General features: G+C 38.2%; 1 protein-coding gene across 1 annotated transcript in view; it reads right to left on the bottom strand.

The window, feature by feature from the left end:
* Nucleotides 1-6,909: 6,909 nt before the first annotated feature.
* Nucleotides 6,910-27,041, bottom strand: part of nxph4 (neurexophilin 4) — a 47,016-nt gene continuing 26,884 nt past the window's right edge. The window contains exon 2 of the mRNA XM_085457656.1: nucleotides 6,910-8,281. Coding sequence (XP_085313782.1) covers nucleotides 7,478-8,281 — 804 coding nt within the window. The 3' untranslated portion in view covers nucleotides 6,910-7,477. The remainder of the gene's footprint in view (nucleotides 8,282-27,041) is intronic.

Below are 27,041 nucleotides of genomic sequence, written 5' to 3' on the forward strand. Positions count from 1 at the left end.
CCTGACAGAAACGAAGGGCTGGTTGAAAAAAAAAACAAAAAGTGTAGTCACTTTCGTCCTACCGAAGGGTTCGATGGGAAATGTAGGCACACTGCAGTGAAGAAAACACAAAAACTAGCTGTGTGCCTACAGTGCTCATATACAGAAGTGCCCAGAGTGCGTGGTCGCACTACAGTCCAGCTCCTAAAGCATGAAGTAATTATTTAATAATCAGATAAGATAAGATAAGATAAGATAAGATAAGATAAGATAATAAGATAAGATCCCTTAATTAATGTCAAATTACAACAGAAATAAACATTGAACACAACCTATGAATTAGGGCTGCACAATTAATCGTTAGAAAATTGCAATCTCAATCCATACTCATTTCGAAATGACGATTAAAAAAAAAAGAAAAAAAAAGATGACGTATGTACCGGTTTTTCTTCCGGGACATAAGCTGCATGAAAACAAGCGCCCACTCTTCAAACAACAAATGACTCAACAAATGACAAGGGCGGAGGCTTATACCACGTGATACAGAAGTCAGCTGGCAGGGAAAAAATAACGCAGAGCACGTGAGAGATAACGAAGCTGTAAAGGCCAAGAAAGTGACAGGAGAAAATCCGTCCCGGTCAACCACCCAAACATCAATAACGGGAACCTTATACAGTATGTCTGTGAAGGTTCTCAGTCTTCATCCGAGAAGCTTCTCGGATGAGAGGTGAAACGTCTTCAAGCAACTTAAAGAAGTCCAGACGCTTTTCTTTGCAAGCTCCTTTGACAACCTTATACAGCGCTTCCCCATACCTGTCGAATTTCCGCAGGCGCAAAGAAATTACGGAGGTTATCACTTATCACCTGACCGAAGATAACACTCTTCAAAACGAGGGATTTAGGAAAAATGATCAACACCCTAGACCAGTGGTTCCCAAACTTTTTGCTGGGCCCCCTTTGTTTTACAAGAAAAATGTTCGCGCCCCCCTCCCGCGCGTGCACGCGCACAAACACATCCTCCAACCACACCCTTATTTTGCTCCATTTCGGTTTATTTTACACCTCAAACATTCAGTAAACAATTAAGCAAATACAAGTAATCTGCAATAAATTACAGGTAGTAATAAAATAAACTTATAATTCTTTTATGCTACATCCACACCTACATGAGTATTTTTGACAACTCAGCTGTTTCGTCCACGTAAACGGCGTTTCGAATCACCGAAAGCGGAGATTTTTTAAAACTCCTTTTTTGCGTTTACCTGTGGGTGAGGAATACAGAGTTCGTTGCAACGTCAAAGGTTTGTGCCTTTTTCCACATCATGCTGTGCGCCACGTTATTGTTTACATGAGATGAATTGCAGAATGGCAGATAGAGACAGAATACCGTTTCTGTTAATATGACTATCTTCAGTTTTTACAGGCTTACATACACACATGCAGTTACTGTCCCTCTATTTAGAAAGCCAGAGGCGTCACCTTGTGATTATTTTACCTGTAGTTGTTTTTTTTCCTGTGTAACAATATTCAACATTGCTATCAATAAAAATGGTAAATGGCCTGTATTTGTATAGCGCTTTTCTAGTCCCTGGACCCCAAAGCGCTTTACACAACCTGTCATCCACCCATTCACACACACATTCACACACTGGTGATGGCAAGCTACATTGTAGCCACAGCTGCCCTGGGGCGCACTGACAGAGGCGAGGCTGCCGGACACTGGCGCCAACGGGTGAAGTGTCTTGCCCAAGGACACAACAACCGAGACTGTCCAAACCAGGGCTCAAACCGGCAACCTTCCGATTACAAGGTGAACTCCCAACTCTTGAGCCATGATCGCCCCTATACATTTTCAAAAAGTGTCTCTCTGTGCAAAATGGGTTCAAAAACATAAACAACTGTGGGATACTGTTGGTCCGTGATTTAGACAGGGGGAATTTTCTCCCCCTTTTCATACTGCGCCCCCCCGCAATGGCTCTGCGCCCCCCCCTAGGGGGCGGGCCCCACACTTTGGGAAGGTCTGCCCTAGACAAACGCTACACAGTGCCGTCCGGCAACTATTTAAAAAATGTTGCACTACCTGCTCTAAACACGCAGTGTCGAGCAACGGTGGAGATGGGATTATAAGCAGTACAACATTTTTTTATGTTCAGTTTCAACTGTTACGAAGTTGATGTGCAGTTAATAAGTGCAAGAAATATTTATGATTCTCATTTTATGCAAAATCATGCAGCCCTACTATGAATATAAACAAGCACAACAAGCATATAATTTAATATAGTAAAATGCAAAACATAATATGAAAAAAAAAAACTTAAAAACTAAAGAAAAGAAAGGGACACAGTGCTCTGTGCTCATCACAGCTGAACCAGCAATACTGGCTGGTTGCTACATTTTATATATGACTTTTAAAAGAGAATTTCCCTGGAAATATACATGTATGGCATGAACTACATGGCACTACTATCTCTATAAAATGTGGGTAAATTTAATTCAGTGTGTCAGGTATAATCTTTCCAGTTTTTCTCTTGCCTCTTATATTTTATTCTATAAAACGATTTCAGGCAAACAATTGGTTAAAAATTGTGAAACATGATTAATTAATAATTCATTGTTAATCATAGGTAATATATATCAAGTTAGTTAAGTTTAAGTTCATGTAATAAATTGGTCATTGTCATGTACAAGTCCAATCCTTTTAAGGTTAAACTTTAATTTTTAATTTGTGATTTACAGTCTCTGATCTTAACCTCAGTGATTATAGGCCGATCTCCAACCTTCCTTGTATCTAAAAAATTCTTATAACAGCAGTCGTAAAACAGCTAACTGATAATGTGCAGAGGACTGCTTTTACTGAGTTTCACTGAGGTTTCAGAGCTCATCACAGCACAGAAACAGCTGTAGTGAAAGTTACAATTTATCTTCTCATGGCCTCTGACAGTGGACTCATCTCTGTGCTTGTCCTGCTAGACCTCAGTGCAGCGTTCGATACTGTTGACCATAACATTCTATTAAAGTGATTAGAGCACGCTGTGGGTATTACAGGTACTGCACTGCAGTGGTTTGAATCATATCCATCCAATAGAGTTTGTTCATGTAAATGGAGAGACTTTTTCACACACTAAGGTTAATTATGGGGTTCCATGCAAGGACCAATTCTGATTATACATGTTTCCCTTAGGCAGTATCATTTGAAGGCATAGCATACATTTTCATTGCTATGCAGATAATACCCTGCTTTTATATCTACGAAGCCATTGGTGAACACACACCAATCAGTTAAACTGCAGAAATATCTTAAAGACATAAAGACCTGGATGACCTCTAATTTCCTGCTTGTAAATTCAAATATTGTACTCGGCCTTGAAAATTGTAGAAATACGGCATCTAATCACATGTGTACTCTGGATGGCATTACCTTGGCCTCCAGTAACACCGTGAGGAACCTTGCAGTCATTTTTGACCAGGATATGTCCTTCAATGCACATATTAAACAAATATAGGACTGCTTTCTTCCATTCGCGCAACATCTCTAAAGTTTGAATTATCCTTTCTCAGAGTGATGCTGAAAAACTAGTTCATGCATTTATCACTTCTATCCTAGACTACTGTAATTCATTATTATCAGGCGGTCCTAAGATTCCTTTAAAAGCCTTCAGTTGATCCAAAATGCTGCGTAAAGAACGAGCATATTTTGCCAATATTTTTTTCTCTAGCTCTCTTCATTGGCTCCCTGTTAAATCCAGAATCGAATCTAAACTCCCTTTCCTCACGTACAAGGTCTTGAATAATCAGGCCTCATATTAAATTAATGACCAAATAGTAACTCAATAGAGCTCTTCACTCTCAAACTGCTGGTTTACTGGTGTCTCCTAGGATATTTAAAGGTTGAATGGGAGGTAGCTTCTGTGGAACCTGCTTACAGTTTGGATTCAGGACACAGAGACAAGGGTAAACCAAGGCAGGCAGGTTGGTCTGAACTAGGAAGCAGGATTTCACAAATTTAGCACACTCCTGGGTTACCCCTAGATTTTCTGATGACTGTCTATAATTAGAAATCATCAAATGAATATGTAATTTAGCTTGACCCTTAAATGACCCTTAGAATCTGGACTCTTTTTACCCTAAGGAAAAAAATGCCACCTTCCAAAAACTGCAGTAAAATTATGGTAATTTTTTTTCCATTTTAAAAGACCCATAGTTTAAAGGCCAGTATGTTTACATAGCTCCACAGTCAATAATTGGTAACAGCATTGATTTATTTTTTCTTTAAAAAAACAAAAACAAACTGACACTCCTGATCCTAACGACAAAAAATGACAGGTTCCCGAAAACTGCTGCAAAAATACTGTGTAGTAATAATTTCTTCTACTTTAAATCATTATGTATTTTAAAGCTGCCAGCTCTTCGTCATAGTTGGTAGCATGGTGTGCAGGTATATATTGGATGCTTAGAATTTTGTGTTGCTTAACCATTTTAAGCTAATTTCAGGAACTGAGGGAGCAGTTATCCTCTGGCAAATGTGAGCTTTATTCATCCTGGGCAGCCAAAATAGCATGAAAATTAAAAAAAAAAAAAAACCCTGAGTGGCACGAAATGTTCCCAGAATTATCTAAGGGTTAAATAAGTTTTCTTTCAGTTTCTCTGAGTTCAGTATTCGGTTAGTTTTGTGTCTGATAACTGTTAAGTTGAAGTAATTGTTTGTTGTTGTATAATTTGTTAGTGGTTGTTCCTCCGTGTGTCTCGTTTGATTGGTCAGCTTTTGGTTCTGTTGGTTGGAGTTATTTTTATGTTCCTGTTCCTGGGCCCTGTATTATGCATTGATGATTGTGCGACTTATTTATATTATTTATATTCATTCATAATTTATTATTTATTTTACTAAAACTCAATTCCTATGACATTCCTGGACAAACATAGACACAAAAACATTTTCAACATACAGTTAGGTTTATAAGTTTTGGGGCAATGACACTTTTTTCTACATTTTATTGCTGTTGTATGCAACACCACTGTGGATTTTATTTCAAATAGGGCAGTAAAATGCAGACTTTCAGCTTTAATTAATAAGGTTTAACAAAAGTACTTCACTGACAGTTTAAAAATTACATCTGTTTTTATAAACAGGCCTCTGAGGCTTGAAAGGAATCGGACAGTTGACTGATAAGCAGCTTCATGGCCAGGTGAGACCAATTCCTTCATTATTTCATGACAAAATTAAAATCAACTCCAAATTAAAAAATGAAAAAAAAAATCCAGAGGTGATTCCAAGTGTTGAACTTGCGTCTGGCTGTTAACAGGAACTTTCAATACAAGGTTAAAAGAGATTTTGAATAAGTGGTTGGTTTGAAAAAACAAAATAAATATCAGAGAGATAGAAAAACCTTCAGAAGTGTCTAAATCTACAATATAGTTCATTTTAAAAAGAAATTGGCTACATTTGAAACACTAAAAGACAGAGAAGAGCACAGAAAACTTTGCCATAAAACATCTAAAAGACTCTGTCCAGAGTCTGCCAGCAATGCGATAATCTTTAAGTTAGTCACCCGATTTCAAGCCAACAGAGCATGGGAACACAGCATGTATTGTTGGGTTCTAGGTTTCACACTGTCATTGACAGCAATCATTATATTTAAAATTATGTGAGGGGAATTTTGTCCAGTTACTGCTGAAAATGGGAGACTAGTATGCAAAAAAATCTTTCATTAATAGTTAAAGCAATTCTTTTCCTAAGCTGTTTAAATAAAAGTGGAAAGTCAGCATTTCAAAGACGTATCGATTGTTTGCTTTATAATCCACAGTGATGGTATACACAGAGAAAATTACACAGAAAAGCCTCATTAACAGAATACTTATGGACCTTACTGTAGCTTTCACATGCATCTACATCCAGTCACAAACATGCACTCAAACGTACACTTACATATAGTTGTGAGTAATCCCGAGCACTTTTTTAACAACTCTTCACTAAGCTTCTGTCTAAAAAGAAGGGAAGTTCACCAACTTCTGCATTTGTCCATAGCAACTTGTGTAAGGCTCCATTTCAGTTTAAATCATCATGACCATAAGATACTGAGGCAGAGAAGGTGAAGATTTAATTAACACTGAATATGTGTTTTCTAATGAAATTCTGTGCACCAATATTTCCGGATCAAAGGTGTGTGGACCCAAATGACTTTGAGCTGAGAGTTTGCGAAGAACGAAGAATCAGCCTTAAATAGTTGTTCAAACTGCATTTGGTTGGTTTGCTTAAGAGAGAGGCAGGTGGGGCGATCCTTGCTTTCGGTTATAACCCCCGATCAGTTTTAATAATTACTCTTTTGGTGGCGAGCCAGTCCTACTTTATTTTCTTTTAAGTTCATATTTTGAGCATAAAACACCTTGATCAAGTAAGTATTATTAGGTAGTTAAGATCATAGCATTGGCAGCATAATATACATATAAAATAATACAATATACCCTTTGGTTTCGGCACAACTAAAAAATGTTTACTCGGGTGTGCAATACTTTATTTGGTTGCATGATCAAACAAACATAAATCTGTCAGTCATGTTACCTTCAGTACAATAGTTATTCTTTTCCATTTCCAGGATATATGTAATTAAAAATCACATCAGATAAGGCTGCTGGATTCTATTACTGTACATATCAACTCCTTCAAAAAGTCAAACTTTATCATCTAAAGAATGTTTCACAGTTGGTTTTCATGTTAAAATTCAATCCATAACAAACTTTCCTTCGATATATTTGAGAAAATTAAAATTACATATCTTAGCTGAAAGCTGGAACATGAATTCCTAATCAGAGTAAAATGTAGCTTAATTCATAATAGTGTCCTTGCTGAGTTAGATAACATGAAAACGCTGCACAGCTTGCGCCTTGCAAATTTGCTTCAAGCTCTGAACCAAAACATTCACTCAGTAAAAGGCAGACAGTTTAAGAGATTTTAATGTGCTTTTTCATACAGTATATTGTATGCATATCCAGCATGGCATTTCTCATACATATAACTCTCTTATATCCAGGGTTTAAATGTAGAGCTGAGAGGATGATTAACAGTCAGTCTACCATAACATTACGTTTGCCATACAGCGATGGCACTGTTCGGCTGCCTCAGAGGCTTACTTTGTACTCGAAGGGCATAATACTGATTCCAGCTGTTTGTAACCAAGCCTCCAACTTCAGAAAGAAATGACACTAAGAAACAAATATCTAAAAACAATAAGTCTGCTGGGGTTGAGTACAATATTTACAGAAAACAAAAGAAAACAAAGAAAAACAGAACAAATACAAAGTTGGAAAAGACGTCAGTGAAATCAGCCACATCCTAATCATCCATAAGTCTGAATATACATGATTTAAATCCACAATTCACAGCTGTTTAGAGGCAAAAAAACTGTCCCCTGCTTTTTTTAACAGGATCAGTATGACTATCATTTCCATCATTATCATTTTACTCATCAGTGTCTCTTTTATTCTCTATTTAGTCTCGTTTACTTTATCCAAAGTAAGGGTGATCGCTTTGGAAGTTGTAGTCTGGACACACTTTCTGAACCAGCTTATAATCAATGCTGAAGAAAGAGATGAAGATGCAGATCACCTTGAAAGGTTTAGCACAAAGCCAAGCAGCGTGGGACTGGGTGTGCTCTGTGAAGCAGGTCTGAGACGGATCATACAGGCAGGGTTTGGATTTCTTGGATCTGTTGGTTTTCTCGTACTCGACCCGACAGTTTAAGGTCTTTGCCTCTTTTGGATCGATGGTGGACTGCTGTGTCTCCTGGATCTGGACGTCCTGCTGGGTGTGGGGGTGCAGATGATGCTGCTGAAGGACCTCAAACTCAACCACTTTGGTTGGTGGCACGATACTGACCGACACATTCCCCAGGCTGGAGGAGTTGTGGCGAAAATAAACAGTAAAAGTCCCATTGATGTGGTCCACAATCTTCCCTGTCACCAACAGGCTGAACTTCACGGTCTTGACATTGAAGTAGAAGTCCCCCCAGCCAAAGATTTTCTTGGTCTTCATGGCTGTCTTTAGTGCAGGTTTACGCTTGGAGCGGTAGCCTGTCTGATCCACTAGCAGGGACTGGTTCCGGGCCAGCTCATAAGGGCTATAGGAACTGTACGGGGGTGGCTTGGATTTCACCGGTATCTGATCGATCGGTGTGGAGAAGATGGTTTGGTACGGCGGCTTAACTACTCCTCCAACGGTGCCTCCGCCCATGCCGTATGGAAGAGTCTTCATCACCGCCCCCACTGGGCCCAGATCTGAGAAGTCCACTTGCCTCTCCAACCCTTGGACCTGCAGAAGAGACAAAGAACAATCAAATTTTACTGACAGTGTAACTGACAATGCTGCACTTTGCCTTTTCATGTCTTTTTCTACCAGACAGACCTTTCAAAAACACAACAGCATCCATCCATCCATCCATTTAACCCAGCTCCTACTACCATAGTTCCAAGTTTTTAGGAATTGTAATTCATTCTTACAAATGCTACTCACTCATATCTATATTTTCATGTCTCAAACTATAATGCCAAGCTCCGCATATACCGAGAATGTTTTGAGTTTTAAGTTAGATTTAGTTTTACTGCATGTTTGCCTAAAAACCAAAAACCTTTTAGCTATTCTTTGTCAAGAACAGCATCCTGTAAAATAGGACTCCATTCATATTAGATGAGTGCCAAACAGCTGATTGACTGAGAAACTGATCAAGTGTCAGGACCCCACTAAAAAATGTCAAATTGAAAGTGATTTGGAGGGGATTCAGTCTGGGAAGGATAAGTATTTACAGTCTTGGAGCAGTTATTGGATTTGGTGCATTTCTCAGAGGTATTTAATATTAAATAGTGGCTGCCACATCACTCCTGTTCCCTGTGCTGGCTAAATGCTACAATATAGAACTCTAAGTATGGAACCAACGGCTTGCAACTAGTCCTTGGCTGACTTTGTATCTTCATTTTTAAAGAGGTAAAGACAGAGATCAGAGGTGCTACAGTTTATTCTTTGTTCTGTCAAATGAAAAGTAAATACACATAATGTGATATAATTCAAATGTGTCCAATTTCAATTTGCACTCGTTGTTAAAATTATAAATATTTCAAAGGTCACTCTTTGGTAGCATTCATGTTTACCTCCCACAAGTTTTCTTTTTCTACGAGCATCCTAGTTGTTAGATGTTGCTACGTTTCATGTCCTGAATTCAAGAGAAAAAATAGATCTATTTTTGTTAACACACTTTAATTTTGTTGTCAGTGTTGCCACAGAGAGCAAAACAACTCTACATGTAAAGTAATGGATGTGAGCCTTTGTTTGTGCAGACAGCTTTCTGCCTTTAATCCACAGCCTAGGTGGTTATTCACAGGGCTGATTGACTAGAAATCTTGCTCTGCTCTCTTATATGTCTCATCAATCACATCACTGCCATGCTCCTATCCATATGCATGCACACACACACACACACACACACACACACACACACACACACACACACACACACACACACACACACACACACAGACTTTGAGCTTGAAGCTGTCATGAAGTGACAGTGCCAAGTATTACAACTATTCAGAGGGGTTACATGCGCTTCCCCTGAGGCTGCATTTGGATGGAGTTTAAAAAACTATTCTCCCAGTTGATAAACAACACCAACCCAAAAAACAGAGGTACAGGATCACATCTTTGTGTCTAGTTAGGTTGGGACATTTTCTGTCTTCCTTCATTTGTATCCAATGCAGTGGGACCAGCAGCTTTATGCCTGCCTCATCTTTCATCAACCTCCGACCTAAAAACAACTACATATTGCTGCAGATGCAAAACAATAGCACTTATATAGATTCTGATATATTCCATGCTTGAGGCTGTTGTGATTTGGTGATATATATATAATTGAATTAAACTGAAATGAATTTAATTAACATGCCCGCAGAGCTGATTTTTAAGTAGATTGATTGAAGAGCAAATAAACGGTAGTGTATCGACTGCTCCAGGATGAACTTATAAAAGAAGAAAGCTTTAGATGAATGACCAGTGACTGGGATAATGTCTAACTGCAGATTTTCAACAGACCCCAATTCCCTCTGGTGCACTGACAGCAGGCATGTGCAGAGGTCTTGCAATTTTAAGTCTGTGAATAGATGATGTGAGCTGACTTTGGCATTGACAGGTAGAAACAAGCTACAGTTGATGGCAGAAAAACATCAGAATATGTACAGCAACAAAGCCTGTGTACAGTGCATGCAATATGGGGACTTCCTGTGAATGCGCTGTCAGCAGTGCTGTCAGCTAACTCCATGTGTTGCCATCTGTCAGGGTAACACTCTGCTGGTGCAGTCCTAATCATTACTCAAGCTTGTGGCCCAGAGTTTAAACAAGCACAATCATCATAATCCAGAAACTTCAGCGGCAACATCTCACCATGAACCTCAACCTAACCTTCAGGGTCAGCTGTACGAAGTTTTAAAGTGATTTTATTCTGGGGGGGGGGGGGGGGGGGTCTGAGGCTGACATAAGTCCTTCTGAAGGGGGAAAAGCAACTGTACATAGTCAGCAACTTTAACAAGTGTCGATCGAGTGAAAAAGATGAGTACAGAGAAAGGCCCTCTTCTTCTGTGGCATGAAAATAATAAAATACCAACACAAACCAATAAATAGATGGACTTTTTATTAGCATGAATATGAAATTTTTTGTGCTTGACAGTAAATCAATTTAAAGGGTGAGGATATGTTAGAATAAATATCAGATATTTTCTCTTGACATGAAATCCATAAGCTATAGACTTTTTGAAACAGCAGATGTTTGCTATAAGGTCATATCAGGCTGCCGCACTCAGTGAAAGATTTGAGAAATAAACCTTCATGCTTTTCTTCCTCCTCAGTGCCTATTCAGTTAAGTTACAATGAGTCAGAAGTAACTTTTAGAGCAATAGCCAGAGGGGCACTGCTGAAGTCATGAAGAGGTGCTGAAGCTAAAAGCACACAGGTGCGCACACACAACTAAAAAGTAGTCACTCTTTCAGCTTATGATTTCGATTTGAATGGAACTTAGAGTTGTAAGTGGTAGCCAACCCTGGGTAAATTATATAGTTTGTGATTTTTTCATTGAAAAGACGTTTTTGCAAATGTTTCAGTGTCGGGAACTCACAAAATAGTTGTCAGGTCATAAGTAACTCATAAGTGAGGCCAGAGAATCGCATTATTAGCCACGTGGCAATTTTAGAACTTTGTGGGTTGACCAGGTATCAGCAAATTATGGATTTCAATGTCAGAAAAGAAAGTGAAACTCCCACAAGAAGACAATAACCCCTAGCAGACTAGAAAATTCACCAAAAATACCTCAAGAAATGCAAGCTGAAGCTTTTGAAGTGGTCGTCAGCGTCAACTGACTTAAACATGATTGAAAATCTGTGGGAAGAACTCTGTGAAAGACAGAAAAGATATCTCTTGAAACCGAGAAGATGAAAACTCCTTAAATCAAGAACTGAATGACTCTAAGCCAGTTACATATGTGTGTGTGTATCTATCTATATCTATCTATTTATATATCTATAAGTTTTGTTAATCATTCTTTAACAATTCCTTGTTAAAGATTGCCAACAATTGCAACGACAACCACCACCCAATGTAAGGGTTATGCTACAGCATCCCTAAATTAACAGTATTCGTAATTACCGAAATACAACAGTAATGGTAAATCCACCGCAATGCATGAGTTCTTTAATCCAAATTATATTTTTAATACTAGAATATAATTAGTGTGTTTAGCTTTGAATTTTCAAATGTACAGTTTTACAGAAAAAACAAAAAACCCCAGAAAAAAATAGTTATTGTTTGATTAAGATCCCAAATTACAGTCATTCACTTGGATTCCTGAACAGAAAAATTTGTTTTAGTGGTTGAATGTTATGCTTGATTAATTTCTGACTTCTCAGAGAGGTCCAGGGTGCCGACTCAAATTGGAGCACTGGAGCATATGACAGGTGGACTCGTAAATTTGTTAAGCACTGTATCTGATCAAATATAAGCTTGTATGCATGAAAAAGTGTGGCCATCTACTAAAGAGACTGACTGCCATCCCCACAGCCCCACAGCTGGCTAAAAATGAATCTAGGTGCAGCTAGCTGGGAGAACACAAAATTGTGGATGACAGCTAGTTTTACGTTGTACTTTAAAAGAAACACATGCATCACTCGTCTACCAAAGTAGCTACATAACTCCGAGGTTGTATTTCTTATTCTCACGTTATATCTGAGCCACTGTTGTCAAGAAAAAACAACTCCATTAACACACACAGTCAGACTTGGGGACTTTTACAGCTTTCCAGCAAACTTAACATGACTCAAAAGGAACATTTCCGTATAAACCTGACTCAGGGGTTGGTGTGAGTCCCCTCTTTTTCAGAGGGAAGCTTTTACACGCTTCAACATGGCATTAGTGTTTCCTCCAATTAGGGATGGGACTCCTGTTTGGTTGTATGCTGCAGGAAATCACAGCAGAGCACAGCATAAGTATTGTGGTGAGCTTATACATATGTATGATCCAGACAACTCAATAACAGCACAATCACAGAAAGAACAATCAGATTACAGCGCTCGGGAGATAAAGGGAGATAGTGAAGAAAATGTTATTAGTGGAGAAGTGAGATGAGGAGAGGAGAGAGTAAGAAGATCTTGTACATTTTCTAGGAATAGGGAACATTAATCATCTTTAAATTTCATTTGGAGGTTCATATGAGCAAAAAGCAACCCTTAGTTGCTGCGTAGATGGAAGGCCTCCAACCTACCTTAAAGTCCATACAAGAATGAAATGTAGGAATTTGTTCAATGAGGAGATTATCAATGCGGCTGAGACAAAACTGACAGACAAAGCGATGAGACACATCTACAGGCAGGTAGAGAAGGCTGTAGTGAGGGAAAGAAAGACTATGTGATGAGAGGCTTCACACTACCCTATTAAATAAGGTCAGATGAGCTCTACAATTGACTGCTTAAACCTGTTATATTACATGTCACCACAATTAAGATCTCTTTTCATCATTAGGGAAGCTTTAGATCAATGCCAGCACTTCTCCCTCTGCTCCCTCTTTCTTTTGCACTCTCTGTCTATCGGTTATCTGATCTTCTGTCTGCAGTTTGCTCACTCTCACATTCATCCATAACTTCCACACCTTCCTGATAGCAAGAGTATTCAGAGGAAATGAACCATGCTCCCCGGCTCCTCAGCCCACACCCGACTCCCTCTCCTGCCTCACGCTCTCCCATTCTTCCCCCGAGGACAGATGTGAAGATGAGAGCTGCTTGTCTCTGAGCTCTCTCCCAGGCTTGTTCCTTTGTTTAATTGGAGTTTTATTGGTGACAATCAATTCATTTCTATCTGCGCTCCAGGCTGCATTGATCTGCTGTCACACAGGAGAGTCAAATGTACAGTTCCCCTCCCACAGCACTACAAACCACAGGCTCTGATGCCAGCTACTGATTGTTTTTTCTTAACTTTCTGTTTCAAGTGCCTTTGCGATTAAAAGTAGTTATCTCATTTTTCTTCAAGAAGACTTGGAAAAGCTGCAAAATGTTAACTGAGGACCAGTATTGGTCAAGTTACTTGAAAAAAGTAATCAGTAACTAATTACTGATTACTTCCCCCAAAAAGTAATCCCGTTACTTTACTGATTACTTATTTTCAAAAGTAATTAATTACTTAGTTACTTAGTTACTTTTTAAAAACACGATTTACAACCTGAAGAGGTGATAAAGCGATAGAGCTTTCAGCCCAATTCTACTTTTTCTGCATAATCCATCATACAAAATGTAATCAAATGGAAAAGTCTCTTTTTAAAACTTGTTTTATCAGTTTTAATCTTTTAACTTTATGCATCAAGCAAAAATGTAATTATATGCAACATTCTCTGACTTGAATAAATTAGTTTAACATTTAAACCTATTTTCTGCACATTCCAGCACATAAAATAAAATATTTTTTGTGTTTACACTCACTCTTTCAAATAGATGCAAGTAAAACACAGCAGAAAATAAATAAAGTCAAAGACTAAGCGGTCCTTTTGCTCTATTTTCACCTGTAAAGCAGGACTGCGGTAGGCGGAGGTTTACCTTGGTGCAGGTGTGCCGCGGTCAGTTGCGCATTACGTCGTTGCGCACTCGGTGCTTGCTTGGAAGTTTAGGGGTTTTTTTTCGCTGTAAAAAGAAGTTTTCTTCCCACGCACAACGGACACTAATGTTTTTGTCACTTTTTATGGAATCAAACTCAAAGTAAGGTCAGTACTTCCACGCTTTAAACGCTGCACGCTCATACTCTCTCCCACAATCGATATGTGATCCATTGTTGATCTGCACACAGCTGTTGTCACTAACGGCGCACTCGCTTACGTCACTGTCGTGAGACGTTCTCGCAAAAAAATCATGGTTTTAGTAACGCAGTAACGCAGCGTTCCTACGGGAAGTAACGGTAATCTAATTACCGTTTTTGCAATAGTAATCCCTTACTTTACTCGTTACTTGGAAAAAGTAATCAGATTACAGTAACGTGTTACAAGTAACGCGTTACTGCCCATCTCTGCTGAGGACAATAAGATGTAAAGCTGAATGCAGATCTTTTTTTTTTTTTTAACTTTGAAGTTCCTATTTATCCTAAATGCACCTTCACCATTTCTGAAAAAGGCAAATGCCATCAATCTGTGCTTGTGGAAAGCGAAGGATCTTGCAGTAAAAAAGTTCTCTTTTTGTAGTTTCGAACTTCAAAGATGAAATTTGTAGACATTTCTGTTCATCCACCACTGCATTCTGAAATATGCCGGAAAACCCTGAAAGGGTAAGGCCTTTCATTTCTCAGATGACCCTGACATCTTTGAAACAGTTCAAGCAAAAGGAAATCTGAGTGTCAGAGTCCTGTTTAGGAAAATCTCGACAGATTATAAGCTGTTACATTAGTTTGGTTCGCTTCATCATAGCTGATGTATGAACACCTTCATCTGAAGAAGGCTGTGCCTTTAAAATGAAGGGCGGTATTTGAACTGTCCCGTTTTACTGTGCTAATGCATGCATTTAACAGTAACAAGTCCAAAGTGATCAGAGCATGCATTCTCCCAGCACCCCTGCCATTTTGTTTTCCTCCTCGCTGCGTTGCAAAGCGAGGTGAGAAAATAGCTCAGAGGTTGCAGTACTTAACAAAACAGTCGTATCGCCGCTCTCATAACTCTGAATCAGCCGAACCAAACACAGTGATGGATGGTGACAGTATCTTAGCACAAATTCTTTAGGAAGTCAAGACACACCTGAACACACAGCACAACTAAATGGAAGATGATGTGTGTGTTCTCAGCTGATACATCTGTACAATAATGACAAAAGCAGTTTAAATACTGGAGAAGAGTTTTGTACTCAGTTGATGTGATTTAATAATATTTATTTTTTAATATAGGCAACCTAAGAAATACACCTGCCTGATGCATGTATGGTGTTATTTCATACAGCTGTGCATATAAAAAGGCAGATTCACAAGCGTTTGTGCTTGTGTGATTCAATGATTACTTTAAGGTGCTTTCTTCACATAAAGAGTTATTCTTTGATTAAATTTGAAAGTTTTTGTGACTGATGGAGTAATTAAATGTCACTGACAAAACATAGGATATAACAAACTGATTTTGGACATTACTGACTTAAGGCTGACTGGATCCTTCCCTTCAACTATGCCTCCTCAGAATTATCCAGTTACTGTGATGTTTTTTTAGTGATAGATAATAATCAAAAAAACACAAATCAAAAACTGATGTGGAAAAATCCCCTCAAGGGATGTCACAATATACTGATAGTTTATGATGTTTTTGAGTGAAATGTTCTCAGCACATATGATAACATCACACATTGCAGTGTTGTGCTTTTGTCATGCATCTGAATATTTATGAATATGAACTCAGACGTTTAATTGATTTAAAAAAAAAAAAGTAAAAAAGGTTACACATGAATTCGAGTAATAACATTATTACAACTTTTTCGGATAAAAAAAATCACAAAAATGTGATGAATTCTTTTGTGCAGGTCAACTTATGTAACTGCATCTTTTCGTCCTTATTCACAGCTTGTGTTATTTTTCAGGTCATATTTGTAGCATTATTATGCCTTATTTTATAAACCAGTCTGTGGTGCAGTGTTAGATGTTGCTGCTTCTAGTAAAAGGAGCAAGATGTGGAGTCTGGGGCATTTACAGTGCGTTGAAATGACATCAAAGATGCCTGCCGGAAGACAGGAATTATAATTTGCATCTGTTATGAATATGATGCTTAGAAATATAAGATGTGGATAAAAAGAAACATCTCTGAGAACGGATGGAAGTTTGATGACAGAGTAGTAATTGAGCTACGTGTAGACTGAGAATAAAATAAAGCTGAACTGAACATATCCGATGGTGGTAGTGTGGTACTGTAGCTCAGACGTGCTCAGTTTTTAACAGCAGTCACGCTGCACTGTTTTAACAATAATCATACTACAAAAAAAGAAACTTTTTAACTTTTAGCCTCCCACTCCCTGCCCCCCCCCTCCAAAAAAATGAGAGAGCTGAAAATGACATTTAATTACAAAAAGCAAAATAAAGCCAGGAGGAAAGAAGATAAACCAGTAGGGGAAAAATGGAGCAAGAGACTGTTGAGAGAGAGAGACAGAGAGGAAGAGGGGGGAAGAAGAGGGGGAAAAAAGCAGTAAAAGCGATTTTGCAGTCCACTGGTGTCGTTCGATTATCATGAAAATGAAAGCTACTGAGTCAGGGAGTATCAGGGAGCAAGGAAATGGAGCTGAGACAGATAACACAGCAAGGGAGAAAAAGAAAAAGAATAAGAGAATGAGTGTAGAGAAAGCAGAGAGGTCTGTAAGACAATATGAGGCGAAAGTGCAAAGAGAGAAAAGGTAAAAAGACAATATATATACGACACAGAGTGAGATTATGAGTGCAATAAGACAAAAATGAGAAACACTTCACCCCATAGAGATAATCAGAGGTTTCTTGAGAAGTAATATCTGTAATATTGTTTCAAGAAGACCAGCTCAGTTCTGAAAAAAATCACTTGAAGAAGAAATAAAGTATTTTTCCATATTTCAGACTAAATTTAATAAGCATTTTAGTTCATCATCAGCTTTAAAGAATCTGTATTTTTTAGTGTGTAGAAAATAAGGTAAATAAAAACAAGGTTTAGTTTCAAGGAAGAAAGAAAGAGATGCTTCTCTACCATTTGATGTCTATATTAGAGGATTTATGAGGGTATTGAATGCTGGCTTAAGTGTAATATGCTGACAATATTGCAAAATATTGCAGATGTGCTAAAATTAGACTAAGGGGGAAATGTAGAAAACTACAATGTCTCACAGTTATGGGAATTTCAGGTTTGTTTTATTGTCTTGGCACAACAAGGCAACTTTAGAACTTCCAACTGTTGTATATTGAGACATATTTTTACACAATTAATTAACATTTTAATTTAACCAAGTCAGCCAGCGTGAGTGGGAGTTCAATTGCTTGAAAAACTGGCCAGTCATTTTTTTTTTCACCAAGCAAGCAGAAGATCTACAACAAAAACCCAGCGGTGAAAGAAAGGTCATTAGAGGTCAGGCAGCTTGTTAGACAACACATCCATGTGTCTGCATGTACTTTTCTTTACAAAAAAAAAGCATAAAAACAAACAGAGAAAATAAAAAAATATAAACAGAACATCAAATATCTTGCAGTGGACCCATCATGTACAAATATGTGCATGTATTCAAGCAAATGAAACATTATTTGGAAAGAAATTGCTGTATTTTTTGTTTTTGAAGACTGAGATTACAAGGCCAAACATATTCTCATATTTTTGCAGTAAATAAGAGGCTCCATTTGGCTTACGATCCTTTTGACTATTACTCGTTCAATACAGTTAAACATTACACCTGCAACAGCAAAGCCTCACCTGAAGCTTCTTTATTTGCATCATAATCTAAATCCACCTGTCACTCTTATCTGTGTATTCCAAAGATAAATATTGCTGTCCAGTGATTTATAAATTCAGCAAGGCCTGCTACAACGACAAACTGAAATAATTATGTTCTTCTTACATTTGGAACGACATACCTCTTGTTATAGCACATGGGACTAAAAATAGCCTTTGCAACCACAGAGATTACCACATTAAATAAACAACGTTGCTCTTGTTAACACAGTCTTTTGCAAAACGCATTATGGTACTATATTAAATCAGGAGACTCCACAGTGACTGGCTAAGTATCAGCCACTGCCAAATAAACATACAATGCTAAGAAAACACTGGGCATCGCTGCCAGCATTGTATGTAAGTGCTTTCATTCAAGTATGTTTAAGCAGTGCTGCTACAGCCAAATCGGTTTTAGTTGTTTTTCAGTGGCATTTAATCTTCATCACGTAACTACTCCCACAGGAAACAGAATCTATGTGCTGCTGTAGACCTCCAGAAAACATTTGTTTTATTTATTACCCCCGCCAAGGAGGTTATGTTTTTGGTAGCGTTTGTGTGCGTTCCTGCGTGCCTGTCAATCTGTCTGTAAACACAATAGCTCAAAAAGTTTTGAATGAATTCTGATAAAACTTTGTAGGGGTGTAGAGTTGCGTTAACAATCTACCAAAATTTGACTTACATCCTCCAAGGTCTTAAAGGTCAACTTAATGATTTAGAATAATCCTTTAATTGTGCCACAAGGGGAAATTTGGGTGTACAAGCAGCAAGAAAGACACGTATACAAACAAACAGTACACAAGACACACAACAGAAACCTACGCAATTTTTACATATTTACATCAAGGACAATTATTGGTTGAAAACAAAAAGTCTTACAACTTAGAATCATGATTGTTTCAAGTGTAGTGTGTATTGTCAGGATATAGAAAGTAGATTTCACATAACAGCAAATATGACCTCTGACCTCTCCTTCAAGGTCGATAGATTGACCTGAAGGTCAAAGTGATAATAATGCTATATAGAACTATTTAAAACTATGTATGGGATCCTAAATAATACGTTACTTTGTCCTGCTCGCCTCTTCTTTAAGGTCGAATAAGGTCAAACTTTCATAAAATGTCTTTCATCCTTAAAACTATGTTTAAAATTCTACTGCCTTTGTTTGTCTTGGCAACATTTAGGAAATGATTTAGGTACATTCAGGCATATAGCAATTCTAAATGTCCCATTATAGTTTGCATCCAAATATCATGTTACATTTGACCTCTGCTCTCACTTTTACATTTTACACCTGCCTCTCTTTTAAGTTAACCCAAAAAATGCATTCTTTTTTACCACACTATAAACTTCTTAAAGTACATTTAAAAAGAAGAAAGAAAACAAATTGAATCTGTACAAAATATGATACTGCTCCCTTAAGCGTAAACACTGCCCAGAGAGTGAGTTGCCTTGGCAGAGCTTTGTGCTCTCTCTGTGGTTAGTTAAGATTAGCTAATACAACTATAATATTAAAAGTTTTGTGGATACGTAAATTACTTTCAAGTGCTCAGAAACTCAGAAAATCATCCACATATATAATTACAAACATGAAAAACTAAAAAGTAACCAGGGGTCTGTAAAGGAGGAGTTAGGAAAATGAAAGTTAAAAGTTTGAAAAACTCAGAGGCAATTGTTCATTCCATGCACTAATGTCTTATCTCTGTGGTCTTCCTCTTCACCTCCTGCTTGGAAGTTTGTTATTAAGCCAGTAAGGTATAGGTAAGTCAAATTTTATTTATATAGCACCTTTCATAATAAATATCACAAAGTACATCACAACAAAAATGGAAAGAAATAACAAAATTCAAGATCTTTTGTCTGATATATCCACTAACCTTACACCTCAGAAAGGTCAGGAACTTTCCTGAACAAAAGATAACTAATTGTACTTTTCTTAACTTCACTATATGCCGAAACCACGTCAACCTTGTCTCTCTAACTTATTTTCCAAAACGTGTGACCTGAGCTGTCCTGCTGATGCACTCATTTTTAATCCTGTTCCTCCTGGGCAATCCCAGTGAAGACCTTTACATCTTCAACTCTGCCACCTTCAACTCGACCTGCTGTGCAAGCAGCAGAAACATTTCAAAAACGTTTGCTTAACTTATCATTTTTATCTTACATCCAAGTAGCAACAGTTTAAGATGAATGCTGTGTCTCAAGTCCACACTTAGTACTTTTTGAGTGCACAAAAAGGGAAAAACCTGCGGCTAAATGAAGCTCATTGGATGGTGTACTCATAATGGTAAAAACAAACAAAAAAACTGCCATTTCTTACCATCTATGGTTGTCATCTTGGCTACAGAGAGGAAGCAGAGAGGCCACCAAACAATTTCCAGACAGTAAGAGAAGAATTCACTCTTGATTCCTATGATAGCTAGCATGCTAACTGACAGTGGCAGTTAGCATAAAGCACACATGCTACATACAGAATGTTGTAGCACTGTTTTTTAAAACTTTTTCTTTTTTAATCTTATGTGTTAAAATAGTCATCATCACCGCAGAAGGACTTAGCACGGTGTGGTCCGAGGATTGACAAGTCAGAGCAACGCTCACGGTCAAATCTCTATTTCATCTTGCTGTGTTCAATTTTTGGCAGCACGAACATGTCAAAAAGCATTTAGCGCACTATGGGAAACGTCCAAATAGAGAGACTAGCAAGTTCAAACAACTACCAAATCTTTTTAAGAAAAGACTAAAAAGATTTGGTGAAATTTTACTCTAACTTGAAGGGATTTGAAAGCATTACAGCTGTATTATTATTTATTATTAATAAAATTAATTTGATTTGCTTCAAAGGGCAGTTTATATGTTTTAATGTGCAGTTTTCCTTTTATTAACAGAAGAAGTAGAAATTAAAAATATTGGAAGTATTGAACAAAAAGAAATATCAGCTGTGGTTACTTCTTTCTACACAGTCTGTTGGACAGTGATGACGAATTTTAGTGAGGTTAAGGTCACTCATTGTGTTTAAACCTTCCTTGGTCAATGCATAAGAATCGTTACAAAACAACTAAAATATAGATTAGTTAGAAAAGACCTAAGACAGCAAAAACAAACTTTACTGGACAAAGATAACTAATTGTGATTTCTTAAAATCTTTCCTTTTTGCAATTTACCACAAGCTTACAATACCTTTAAAACTAACTTACAAAACAGGATGCTGAAAACACTGCTAATGTCCCATTTGTTGCATTCAGTATATTTACAGTATTGCTCTACGAAGTTTACCAAAAGTTAAAATGCAGGAAGATGACACGAAACACAATTTATCTATGAAGCCATTAGAAAACTTCCCACTGAAGGGCCAGACTTCAGGAGTCATATTTGTCCACTTTTGTTCCCTCTATCTTACTGATCACATCAGATCAACATGCTAAAGTGCTTTTGTCTGGCTTGCTGGGTGGGCACACTCCCTTCATGTCTCCACTGATGCAACCGCACCACCTGATCAATCACCCAAAGCAGGTCTTTGGGGACACATCTTAAAGGAAGGGGGGGGGGGGGGGGGGGGGGACAGAAGAGCATGGTGTCATCAGCAGAGAAGGGGTGCCTTGTTTGCATGCAAGATGCTGGGTAATGCATCAAAAGATGACAGCTTCCCCATTCTTCCTTAAATAAGAATGGTGAGACTCTTGCTGGCTGTGGTTTAACTTTAATCATTCATCTAAATAACTGTTGCAGAAGTCTGCTGCAGGAGGGGCTGCATCGCCAAGCAGGCTGCCATGGGCGTGGAGAATATGAGAACTGACGTTGTACTCCTGGATTTCTCATTTGTAAATGTGTAAACATATATTTGACTCAGATTGGAAAAGCACTAAAGTTCCCCCCCACCCACGCTCCTCCCCTCCCTTGCAGATTTATGTATTGGAAGAGTTTGAAATTCATTGAGATTAGGTTCGGAGGAGGGCTCTGTCGCAACGAGCGACATGTTGAGCAGCTAAGTGACAGTGATTGATGCCCTCTGTGTTTCACAACTTATCAAGCGCATATACACACACTCTCTGCAAACAGATAAACAGCAAAAACACCGGAGATAAATAAAGAATCAAACGAACACAGGGGACTGGCAAAGAAAAAAAAAACCCAACTTATCTGCATAATGAATAGACGAGATGGAGGAAAACAGAGAGAAGAGCGGCAGAGATTCCCAGCGGGTGAAACTGAGCTTGGGAGATGTCAGTTGGGAAGAGGTACAGGGACACATGGGCTTGTGACGACTCCGACAAGTCACCCAGGCGGCAAAATAAAGCCCGGCTTCCTCAGATTTGTTTCCAATGCTCATCAGTAGGAGAGCTGGATGACGGATGGACTGGCACTGGGCGCAACGCGAGCGTGTCAAAGTTACTCACCATAATAAAGACCTGCTCTTTTTCCTTTCCATTCGCCTTCCCTTTTTTTCTCCCCTCAATCCCTTTGCAGTCCTGCTGCCTACAACCAATTTCATTTCATTTTAAGCTGCCTTCATTTGTGTCTTATGCTTGTTCTATGTGCTTTTCCACTAATTTGCAGCATTTAGGGTATTGAAGTTGGTACATTCGCATGGTTGCTAATAAATATAATGCCACAATCATTTCCTCCCTTCTTTTGTTCTTATTCTTTTTTATCCATTACCTTCTACCTGCTTCCTTTCTTTCATTTATACCTGGATGGATCTTAATTTCTGTTATGCCATCTTTCTGCTAGCTACAGTTTCATTTTTTGGTTGTTTTTCTATCTGAAAAAAATTCCTTTGTTACCTCAATATTTAAAGAAAATCATAAAATTAAAATTTCTTTAGCATATGTCTCTAGTTTTGATTTGATTCTTTAGTTTCTAGTTTTTTCTTTAGTTCCTTTAGTCATTTTATCTTTGATTCAAACCTTGTTCATGTCACCGTTTGCCTTGTTTTACCACCAGCCCACAGTCCTCTCATATTCCTTGATTTCCTTTTTTCCTTATCCTTACACTGCTGCTTTCCTTCTTTGACAGTTCATCATTTACATCCATCTATCCATGATGAGATTATGAAAGTCTTCTGGTACTGTACTTTATTTTTCCTTTTTTTTCCACTTCTATCCTTAATGTTTTCCTTGCCACTTTTTTTGCCCTCACTTTCTTCTTTTTCCTTATCACACCCTCTATCTTTTCATCCAATCACTCATCATTAAGCTCATGATCAGATCTGTGAATTATCCTTAATTTCCTTAAGCTCTCGCCTTTTTTCCATCCATTCATTCCTCCTAAAGTTCCTCATTCCATTCTCCATAACTGCTTTTTTCCCAATACATTTCCACTTATCATCGACTACACATGAACACAATCCTTGCTCAGTTCCATCTTTCCATCCTGCTCCTTTTCTTTTTCTCATCCCTCGATTTGAACATTACCTTTTGACTCAAAATGGTGATCAATGAATGTACTGCTAAAGATCACTCAACCTGAAGTATATTTAAAGTATTGAATAAAACAAACGTATTACAAAATATGATGGAAATTCTTTCTGTGATTTGAACAATGTTAAATTACAGCACGGATTCATAATCATAAAATCATGCTCACCATGACGATTTCTACGGATTTTGTTACAAAATGACAGCAACAGAAGGAGCTGCTGATAAAAAAATACTTCATGTTAAAAAAGGAGCTACAGTCCTTTTCAAACATTGTGCATAAGTGCAAATAACTACTACAGGAGTTTGAGCGATAAAAATAAATAAATCAAATAAACAAAACAAAAGTTTATCGAACAGACCATTTTACTCAGCTGGAATAGATTTGCAAGTCAAACAAGTACCAAAGCAGTTTGTTAAATGAACAAAACTGAATCAACCAAGCAAAGATGATGGTTTACACAACATGGAAGATCTGATTCAGATACCATTTGGTCATGTTTATTTTTTAACAAAAAAAAAAGTTAAATAAATATGGCAGTCTCTTAATTAACAACAAGGTAAATTTCACAATATTCCAATTTCTTTAATTTTTTTTTTTACCTTGATCTCTTTTCCTTTTATTCCAGCACCTCCTGCTTTCCGACATCTACACCCCATGGCAAGAACACAGCTAACTATTGATCTATTGATCCATTTAACTTAATTACTTCCACTCTTTCTCCATAAATCTGTCCTTTCTTCTCTCCTATGTTTCCTCACACTTCGATTCTTTTATCCTCTATTCTTTCACACTTCTGAGACCCATTTCGGAACTGCTGGCAAAAGGGAATACTAATACATATCTGGACGTTCCCTGGTGTGAAGGATGCTCTCCATGCATTTGGGACCTAAGCTGAGTGGGGACGAGTGGGGCCAAAGCTCAGACCTGTGGGGGGATACATGGCTCTCGCGCTTGGGGCAGACTCTCTTCACCAAGGGTGATGGCAGACTTAATTGGAGAGAAAACAGTGGGAGGTGCCAGTGAATAAAACTCCTCAGAAACGCTGAGGTTCAAGTGAGGTTCACTTGAAGGTTAAGCACACACACACACACACACACACACACACACACCTGCGTCAGAGCATGAAGTGACAAGGATCCTGTAGCATTATTAGCACAAAGAGTGCAAAGGTATGAAATATATCAAATATGATTGTGAATATAAAGAACTAAAAAAACTCCCATATCAGAAAAGATAATTAAACATACGATCCAGCACATCCTTATACTATCACACAATGTATAGGAGTTTTCTCCTTAGTTGCCTTTTAGATGCCTTTGCCAGTGTATAAATCACCCAGCTTCAAGGACGTAGCATTGGGACCCCTAACTGGGATCTTTCACATCTACCATCTGGATGCAGAAAACCAGAGTGCTGACCAGCGGCCCTGCTCTCATTCTGTTCCTCAGGAAGAGATGGGGGGTGGGTGTACACTGTAGCTAGAAACCTAATCAATCCAACAACTGCTCATATAAAATCCTTTCTAAAGATGTAGAGAAGTCGAATTGTGCAGTAATGATATTTTGAGAGCGAATGAGAAAGAGAGAGACAGGGGCCAGAACAGAAAAAAAGAAAGAAAACCTGTCAGTGTCTGCTCATCCAGAACTGTCCGAAGCATTCGTTCACACGCTCGCTTTTTCTTTTTCCCCCCTCTTTGCTCGCCCTCCTCCAGAAACCCCGGTCTTCCATCATTCAAGTTAGTTTCACACTCTGAGGCTCAATATCAAAGTAGATATGAAGCAGAGAAACACAGGATTGTCTTTCCACAGACAATTGTGTCCACTGCGTTTATTTGTGTCATGGTATCCAATGGTGTAAGTAGGCCTATATGTGAGCCACCTGTCTGCTGTCTTTCCATCAGGCTGAAAATAACTGAGCTCCCTCCACCCCCCAACAAAAGACAGTCGCTAGGGAGTATCTGTCAGTCAACACACGCGTCGAAGCTATTATCAGTTAGGGTTGCACTAATGACACTGTCTCTAGTTACAATACAATACCGATACCTGAGGTTTGGTTATATGTAGCATAAAAAATATTAAAAGACTCTGAAGAAGAGACTGGGAATCATTTTTTCTATGTGTGTAAGTTAAACCACACTTAAGTTAAACATTCTTTTCCAAACTTTGCAAAATAAAATGTAACAAATGAAAATAATTTTGCAACGTGATCAATACGGTGACCATAAATATTACCCATTCTCCGGCTCGCTGTAAAATCACAGAGCACCTAAGGACAGATGAAGTGTAATATTATTAATTGAACTGATGATTATATGTTAGTGTAAGTGCAATAAAATCTTCCCAACAATGTGACGAGTGACAGCAAAGATGAGAGAGAGAGAGAGAGGGAGGGAGTAAGAGAAAGAGAGCAGCTGACAGGGAAAGCACTGTCGTCATCAATGAGCTCGTCATTTGTCTCAGCTTACTTTGACCACAGTCTGTGGTGAAGTACAACGCTTTTGCAAACATACAAATAAAAGATGCTGGCGTCTTAGCCACGAAATGCCTTCAAAATGCTAAACGATTTCTGTTAGCTTCCTTCATACTGTACTAGGTCTAATGCTAGCAGCTTGCGCACTGCTGATGTGTGGTATTGAATACAATGCAACCTTGTTATTCTTCAGCAGCTGCACATTATTATCACACAATAAAAAATATAAAATATAATTTAATAACAAAATATTTTCAAGATCTAACCACAACAGTAATTTGCATCCACCTTTGCTCTTCTTGTCATGTGAGGTGCAGTTAGCCAGAGCTCCAGTGATGCTCGATTGAGTCTACATTTGAGTCACACATCACCAGCTGTTAGCACTTCTTCTTTCACAGCCTGTTTGTGCTCAGTAGTGTGTTTTTACCTCACTGGGGAAGTAAAAACACAGGTTGGTTTTCACCTCAAGTGGGAACAGTTTTTTTGCATAGTTTACAAAGTACTGTATTTTTGTTCTTTAAATTTTATTACATTACAAGTTAAAATTAAACTTTGTATTTTTTAAAATGCTGTATTTCATTGGAGGTTATTGGTGAAATTCCCCTTTTAGAAACGAAATTGTTATTGGAGGCTCACTCCTGGCTCTTGTTCTCAGACATTCCTGGCCTTTTCTTGTTATAGACCTCACTAGGAAATGTAAATACAAAGATATTGCGATATGACATTTTTATATCATGTAAAACAGCGGTCTCCAACCTTTTTTGCACCACGGACCGGTTTATGCCCGACAATATTTTCACGGACCGGCCTTTAAGGTGTCGCGGAAAAATACAACAAAATAAAACTAGTACCGGTACCGAAAAAATGAAGATTTATTCATAACACACGTGAAAAGATCCAGGAAAACCGAGTTAACGATAAAAATGATAACAAAATAACACTGAAAACCAAAAAACCCCCTAAAAACCATACATTTCACACCTGAGCCTCTACTCTTGCGGCCTGGTACCAAACGACTCACGGACCAGTACCGGTTCCGAGGCCCGGGGGTTGGGGACCGCTGATGTAAAATGTATGCGATATTATCACAGGTGATATACTATGGCACTAGCCTAAACAAAATATCAATATATAAGAGATTTGAAAAGCAGTGTAATTGGAATAAAGAAGTGCAAGAGAACAAAACACATGAGAAGCCTGGTTATTTATCTC

This window comes from Copadichromis virginalis, linkage group LG5, assembly GCF_057382275.1.
Source record: "Copadichromis virginalis isolate Kocher_CV1m ecotype Utaka linkage group LG5, C_Virginalis_male_GT1.1, whole genome shotgun sequence".
Taxonomy (NCBI): Eukaryota; Metazoa; Chordata; class Actinopteri; order Cichliformes; family Cichlidae; genus Copadichromis; species Copadichromis virginalis.